The sequence below is a fragment of the Chrysoperla carnea genome, chromosome 2 (genome assembly GCF_905475395.1).
Source record: "Chrysoperla carnea chromosome 2, inChrCarn1.1, whole genome shotgun sequence".
In the NCBI taxonomy this organism is placed as follows: Eukaryota; Metazoa; Arthropoda; class Insecta; order Neuroptera; family Chrysopidae; genus Chrysoperla; species Chrysoperla carnea.
Window position 1 is genome coordinate 19,101,316 of NC_058338.1, and position 8,800 is coordinate 19,110,115.

General features: G+C 28.2%; 1 protein-coding gene across 1 annotated transcript in view; it reads right to left on the minus strand.

The window, feature by feature from the left end:
* LOC123292521 overlaps positions 1–6,446 on the minus strand; it is a 733,416-nt gene extending 726,970 nt beyond the window's left edge. Inside the window, exon 1 of the mRNA XM_044873235.1 lies at positions 6,087–6,446. Within this exon, the coding sequence (XP_044729170.1) occupies positions 6,087–6,237 (151 nt within the window). The 5' untranslated portion in view covers positions 6,238–6,446. The remainder of the gene's footprint in view (positions 1–6,086) is intronic.
* Positions 6,447–8,800: the final 2,354 nt, after the last annotated feature.

Consider the following 8,800-nt stretch of genomic DNA (forward strand, 5'->3'; position numbering starts at 1 on the left):
AGCGACCAATATACATATACAGGGTGGACCATTTTATTCTGTACACCCAAATATCTCGTTTTGTAGTAAACCAGTCAAAAAATAACTTTGACAAAAGATGCAGAGTTTGATGGGGGACATCATGTTTTGAAATCAGACTAGACCTATTTTATATCCTAAACGGGAAGAGATAGAATAGCACTTTAAATTAGAAAATTACACTTTAAATTTTGAAGCAGAATTATCGGACTCATAAATCAGCTGTCTTGTAGGGCTTATGCAAAAAAAAATTTATTTTGGGATTTGGCTTTTTCTCTCCACCAAAACCAATAATACGCGTTATTTATGCAACAAGAAAAATAAAAGTAGCCAGGGTAGATAGAATACCAGGTACTCGTATAACATATCTAAATTTCAAAACGATAGAGTAAAGAGTACAATCGTAGTGCTTGAAATTCAATTGTAACTTTAACCGTTCTTATTTGGAAAACTGCTTTTCTTTATAAACATTTTTTCCTCCAACGAAAGTTTAAAAGGAGTCTTAAAAAAATTATAAAGTTTCACGCCAGTCAAATATTGATTTCATGCTATTGAATAATGTGTAGAGACCCGTCTTAAGTACTGATAATAGAAAATAGGAATTAAAAAAAAGCAATAATAGATCAAAAAAATTGATTAATAATATATCGATTAATTTGAGACACATGCTGTTTTGTATATATTTTAATCTTTTTAGCTTATATAAATCGATACAAGATGTCACGCAAAGCATATTCACCAACTAATTATAAAATATTAGCTAACTTACATATTATATGTAATACACTACAAGCAGATTTTCGACATACGTTCTATGAAAAGTATATTTATTATAGAATATGTATAAATTAATTTGTAATATTATTAATAATAATATTATTTTATAAAATTTTATTTAAGAAGATTAAATTTTATGTTTTGGTAGGTGGATTTTAAAGAGAAAGAGACCGTACAACATGGCGTGGATCATTCATTTTATCATACATACATACCTACATATAGGCCTCGGGCCCATGTCTAAAAACTTTGTAATTACCTCATCGTGAGATTTAACTATGTATGTATATTTTATACCCTGATGAACAACTGCCTATATAAAAAACAAAAAATTGCCAGGCATAGGGACTGCCGATAGAAGTGAAAACTTAGAACTTTTAGTATACTTTGAAATTTCATAATATTTTAATTTAAATTATCAACATTAATCTGGTTTTCACATCTATTGACAGTCCGAGCAATAAATATATCCATGTTTATGTGGTTTTTTATTATGTAAATATATTACGGGCTGTACAAGATTATGACAAAATATAAATACAATTCAATTGAAATAACCAATAATTTACAATCATATGATTTGTGGATATTATTTGTATTTACATCAATTTCAATATACTTGTTATATACGCATCACTAATGTTACACAATACGTCAGCTGTATAGCTACAGACATACTGCTATAAGGATGTCGGCGCGCGCACAGCATGTTGGTAACGAGAACCCATAACATCTTCCCCTACCAAAAAGTGCCCAAAGTCGCTAAACATGTTTTCACTTCAAAAACTATGTACAGTGGAACGTTTCTTTTCAAGGGTACTGGAAAATGTTAGAATATCTCGGACAAGGTTGAAATTGAAAGATATCCGTTAATTTATTACTTAACATGAAAATCATCAAATATTCGTGATTGTAAAATACTTAGGTGACTTTTATAAAATACTACATATTTTCTATAGTTTTTTGTTTGTTAATACCATGGATATAGATGTTTTTACTATGTTTAGCCGCTATTACAGTGTCTCCTACAGTTTCTTGTACTCAATTGGAAAAATTAATTTATACTCACGAATTGGAGAAAATAGTTGGAGAAAGTTGCAATTTTAAAAGTTTAAAAGAGAAAAAAAATTCTCTTATGTTAGAAGTTAGGCAACAGTACATTACGAACATTTTCTCAAATTTTCAATAGTGTGATGATTATAAATATTTTTGGATGCGGGCCCTAGGCCTAATTATGAATTGCTGTGAATAGAACATTATTTTTTTTAAAGTATTATCATTTTTAATCCAGGGATTACTTTATAAAATTATACATATATATATACATGGCTTTTTTTTATATTCTTTGTTTATACTTTGTGCGTATGTTACGGCTAAATCTCATAAGTGAGTATCAAGCTCTTCTTTCCTTTTTGTATTTACACCCATAAAATTATGATAATTGTCATGCAGTAAACTCTTTCCGTATTATTTTCCGTTTTCTTATTACGGAACTAATTTTCTATTATATACGATAAGTAAGCTATTTAGACTCTGCGAAGATTAAGTGTGTCGTTTCACAAAACATCGTACACAAAAGAGAACTTAAGTGTTTGTACAAAATTTCGAAAACATTATTTGAGATACTTTAGAGATATTTCAAAAAAAAAACTGAAATTAACTTTTTTTAATTGACGTCAATCTAAAAAATAAATCGAGAACCTTTTATTTGATTTTGAACATTAACCATAACATATATTCAAGAAAGGAAGTTAAAATTTTAAGTATTGTTCCATTTTTTCATTTTCATAACAAATTTGTTTTTATTTTGGTAAAATGAATGTTTTTGATAGAATTTCTAGGAAGAATTTAGTTATTTATATAAATAAATGCTTAAAATTCTTACTTTAACTGATTACAACTTTCATAACTTTAGAGATTTTGATAGCTAACCGAGCCTAAAAAACAAGTTCAAATATTATTCGAGATTACTCTGATTTAACGAATTTTAAAACCTAAATATGATCTGCAAGAGTATTTTTTACAGACAGACATACAGGCACACATGGAGGTCAAACTTATAACATGCCTTTTTTTTTGGTTCAGGGGTTAAAAATCCCGGTAAGCAAAACTTCAAAAGACAAAAATAATAGGTATTTTATGCGAAAATGTGTTTATATAGAAACAACACCCCCAATTCTTTTGATCTCAAAATAATTCGCAATTATATTTATAGTGTATACTTAATATTATGTATTCATTTTTTCAATTTCAGAAATGAATGTTTTGGACATGACTTTTTAACTTTATTAAATTTATTTTTAATTATTCAGAAATTATTTCACCTGTCGTTAGCAGATATATTATATTAATACGTAATTTATTATTATCTACCTACAAAAGCTAATATATATGTTAAATAATTGTTTTAATGAAATTTTATTTCTCGAATATTATTTATTTTAATTTATAGATTAAATAATCAAATATTTTTCGGTACATAGAATTATTTTGATTGTGATTATTGGTGTTATATAATGTAGAGCAGCTAAAAAATATTAATTTTTGCCAAACTTTTTTATTTTACGAAAAATTGTTTTAGAAATTTGTTAGGTTTTTTTTTTAAAGGACCATGAAAATCACGTTGTCTGAATTGTCTAATAATGATTAATGTTATCAAGTGGTCTTAGTGGTAGAGAGAAGTTTGGTAGACTCGCCAAAAAGTAACTTTCAAGTATGTATTAATACATATTTGAAAGTTATTAATAATTATTAATATCATTTAACAAAACAGCCTTTCTGTCTCACGGCCTAAGTATTCGCACCGTGTGTTAGGTTTATTGGAGGCGTTTTTATGGTAACGGTACACTATTTTAATTATAGAATTGTATGGATGCATATATAATTGTATGGATTGCATTTATGACTTTGAAAATTTAATATTATTGTCTCACAAATTTAAATAATTATGATAATTTACATTTGAAAAATAATATTTATGCATTTGATTTCTTATTTTCACAATTTTTAATGCATTAAGTTTAATTAATTTGTATTTTTCAATAATTTTAATTTGACATTTTCTATAACATTAACATGTAAAGAATTGAAAATTAATCATAACAGCCTCCTTTATCGCCAAAATTTTTCACTGGAAGCGCTGGCATCGTTTTTATTGTCCCTACCATGACTGCGCACACAACGAATATGCTTATGAAGAAAGCAAAATTACTGGATTCAAATTTTTAGTAGGACCACGCAATTCACCCCGGAATTACCAAGAATTGTTTCTATTTATAAGACAAAATAATTCTTCGGAGGGTTTTTTTCGACATGTTTCTTAGGTTAAACCAACGTGCAACGTTGCAAGACACATATGGTGAAATAAAATAATATTAATTATTGAAAGTATGTCATTAGGTTACCATATGCATTTATATAATACTGCATGATTTGTGATACTATTTGCACATATAAAAATAAGTCTTTTGGGATTTTAAAATTTTCATTATAATGACTGCAGTTCATTTTTCATCATTATTTGTATCATATTTTTTTTTAATCCTACAATCATAAAAATTTTTCCCCCGAATTAATTACAAAACTACATTTGTACAATTTATATACATTGTATATGGAGAGATATGATTTACCTTTTATGGTTCAATAAACTAAAAAAAAAAAACAAGTGAAAACAAACAATTGACTGAATTAATTGTTGAAATACAATGCATAGTAAGTGTTGATTTCTTTATCACATAACACATACATACATGTGACACATACATAACTGATATTCAAGTATGGTATATACTATAAAATTTCCGCCTAATTGGCACCCTCACGGGTAAACAGTGATGTTTACGAAAAAATGTTTCAAGCAAAAGTTGTTAATTTCTTGATAAGGAACATTTTTACATTTAAACTTTTGTTCTATCTCTAACGGTTTACAAGATGGATCCTACGGACCCAAGATCCAATTGACCTATGATGCTCATTTACGAACTCGACCTCACTTTTACGTCCTGAGTACGCTGTAAAAATTTCAGCTCGATATGTTTTTTCGTTTTTGAGTTATCGTGTCCACAGACGGATGGACTGACAACCGGAAATGGACTAATTAGGTGATTCTATGAACACCTATAGCAAAATTTTGTGCGTGGCATCAATATTTTTAAGCGTTACAAACTTGGGACTAAATTTAGAATACCTTGCATATTACATATATGCATGGTATAAACAGTAAATTATAAACTAAATATATATATTCGCTGATAATTTTCTGATAGAAAAAGATTTCAAAGAAAACTTTTGTCACTAATTCGTCTTCGAAATGAATTTTATGTTTTAGAATTACGGGTGTGTTAAACAAAGATCTACGTTGTAAAAAGAACTACAGTGCTACAGTTATTACCATATACAGGGTGGTCCATTTTAATATGAACACCTAAATATCTCGTAGAAGAAAATGTTGGTATATATGCGATCTTGACAGATTCTCTCAAAAATCAGTTCTTAATGCAATATGTTAAGCACTTAATAATATTTTGTATATTTCAAAACAACTTTGAATAAATTTTAAATAAAAAAAGTCAGCGCTACATCTATAATGTACCAAGGTACGAATGGAATATAGGTCCTACCGGGTGACACGACACTTCTCGATCTTTATGTTATACCATGTACATGAAATATATACCAAGTTTGTAACGCTTGAAAATATTGATGCTACCAACAGAATTTTGATACAGGTGTTAAAAAATATACATAAAATCACCCAATTTGTCCGTTTTCGGTTGTCTGTCCGTCTGTCTGTCATCACGAAATCACAATCATCACGATAACTCAAAAACGAAAAGACATATCAGGTTTAAAATTTTTATAGCATGCTTAGGACGTAAAAAGTAATGTTCAACATAGTAAATGAGCAACATAGGTCAATTGGGTCTTGGGTTCGTAGGACCCATCTTGGAAACCGTTAAAGATAGAACAAAAGTTTAAATATAAAAAATATTCCTTATAAAAAAATAAACAACCTTTGTTTCAAACAATTTTTCGTAAACATCACTGTTTACCCTTGAGGAAATTAGGTGAAAATGTTTTAGTATGTATTATATGAGAATATCAGTTACATGTGTGTGGCTATCTAAGAGTGGATGATATTTTTCTATATTTACGATTGATCAACACTGTCATATACATGGTATTTCAACTATTAACTCAATCGATTGTTGGTTTTCACTAGTTGTTAAAGTTAAAATTGTTCAGCAAAACGTTTGGGAAGCTTGCTAGTTAGAAAATAAAGTACATACCTTGATTTTGTGACGGTGCTGATGCTACATGCTGCGCCCATACCAACATAACAAACAACAACAGTATTATACTCTTCATATTGAGAAAATAATAATACTTTGCTGTAATTATTTTTCTCCGACAGTAATAATTTTTCTCATACAACATCATAATTAATTCTTATTATATCCCAAACAATAATACCACCCAGTTTTCGTATTTTATATACAACGTTGTTGTATTTATATAAAGTTGGCAGCAATATAGTAATTGCAGTTAGTTGTTATATTAACGTTGTTTTGTTGTGCTTGGCTGTTGTTTCTGTGGTGTGGTCACCCAAATTCATTTAAAAACAATCACTGTATAAAAACCACATTTAATTCACACAAAACACTGTTACACACATTTTATAAAAAAAAGTATTATATAATTAAAATATAAAACAACAACTATAAACACACGACCGACGTTAATTATTTGTGAACGACTTCGAACCGAATATCATGAGATAAAAAAGGAGAGAGATTATCAATTAAATATATTTTAGATAAATTCACACACAAAAATTATTTTGATTAAAAATTTTATAAATATATTTTTTAATCAGGTATGAATAATTGTATTTTATTTTTTTAATTAATTATTTATTAATTAAATTATTACGCACACACAAACAAAAACCACAAAACATTTAATATGGTTATTAATATTTTGTTATTGTAAACTGATTTAATAATTTCTATTACGCAAAAATAACATTCAAAATTTTCGTTAGTAAAAATTAGTTAGAAGTGATCCTTTGCTGTTCTTGAATAGATTTTTTCTAAGTGTTTAAATATTCTTTGATAAATGATATGCTGATTATGATAAATATTTGCTGTTTTCTGAAACCAAAAAAAAAATATTTTTAATTAGTCATCGATTTATTGGGATATTAATTAAATGAGTTTCTATTTTTTTTAATTAATTATATTGATACTTTGGATATTTTTAAAAATTAAATAAATAATTTGTATATTTGTGAATATTTTATTTATGTAAATTAATTCCATAAAATTAATTAATAGTTGTCTAGTTAATCTAATGAGTAATAGCTACTAGTTTAAAAAACTAAATATTTAGATTATGTATATAACTAGCGACCCGCCCCGGCTTCGCATGGGTGCAAAGCTGATACTAAATACACTACACACAAAATACACAAAAAAAGTTATTTTGGGTTATCCATAAGAGATAGACATATACATACACTTTTCAATGTGTACAATACTTAGTACATTATTTTGATAAAACTCGTAGGGTTCAGCCTGCGTTTGCAATGTATGCGGAAAAAATGTAATTATTTACGACATCACATTAGAAACCTCAAAAATAGCAGTACTTCTCCACTATTTAATGGATGTTATTATACATATAAACCTTCCTCTGGAATTACTCTATCTATTAAAAAAACCGCATCAAAATCCGTTGCGTAGTTTCAAAGATTTAAGCATACAAAGGGACATAGGGACAGAGAAAGCAACTTTGTTTTATACTATGTAGTGATACAGGTTATATAGAAGCTAGTTACTCTTGTCCATAATGCTCTAAATTACGGGAGTTATTTCATTATTTAAATATTTTCAGTAATCCTTACAAAAATAGGCGGGGGAAGTGCCTCCATTTTAAGGAAAACCGTTTTAGGCTATATCTCCATAACCGTGCACTTTAGACTAAAAATGGTAATAACCTTTATTGTAGATAATTAAATTACCTACTTTTTTTTTGTAAAACAATATTTTTTTTTTTTTTTTGCAGGCAAGAAACATTCAAACCACGGAAGTGTGCGTACCAACCCAAAAATAAAAGAAGATATTACTCTTTTCGTTAAGCAAAGTAATGCGCGTAATGAAAGAAAAGACCACAATTTATGAAGGGCTTTAAAAAAATACATTTTTCAAAAAAATCTAAAAAATTCATAATTCGAAAATAGTTAAAAATTGTATGAAGATAGAAAAAGATTCAACCACGTGTACCCTTCGAAAAATAAAATTTATTTATGTTTTAAATCGAGCGTAAGCAAAATACTCAAAACGAGAGTGCTGACATGTTAACTGTGTTAGTTTTATTATGTTTCTTGTTTAATTTTAGCTCATCCCATTAAAACAAGGACTATATATACTATAAAGTATAATCAAGGTAAACTTAATAAATTGCAATCAACCTTTGTAACTGGCAATTTTAATTAAAGGTTTTTTATTTGAATTATGAAAAGCTCATGAGCAACAGAGCTTCATCCCTCAAGTTCAATTTCCCCCTTCATTTAATATTTCTTACTGTTAAGATTCTTTTTATTCAAATAAAATTTCTGTGTTAAGTCGAAAACATGAAATGTGTTCAAAGAAAATCGCTTCGAAACATAATTTTGTTCTCTACTTGTATAAAAAAGGGGAAAGAGGGACCGAGAAGTTACTACTCCCAAAAGAAACAGCCGAAACACTAATTCAACTCACAACCAGTTTTCATCTTTGTAGCTCGGTTAGACGAGACTGTTGAGGTATGCAAAGCCTTTAAAACCGTGAAAAGGCACATCTTTGACAATACCTCAACCTAAATAGAGGCTGTAAAGACGTGCATAGCCTTAACAAGATAGAAAAAGCGGTTTTTTTCCGTGGGAATCCCCTTAAAATTGATAAAATGGGCCCTCGCTCTTATATCATTGATCTGCCATATTGCTCATTTAAGCAATATGGGA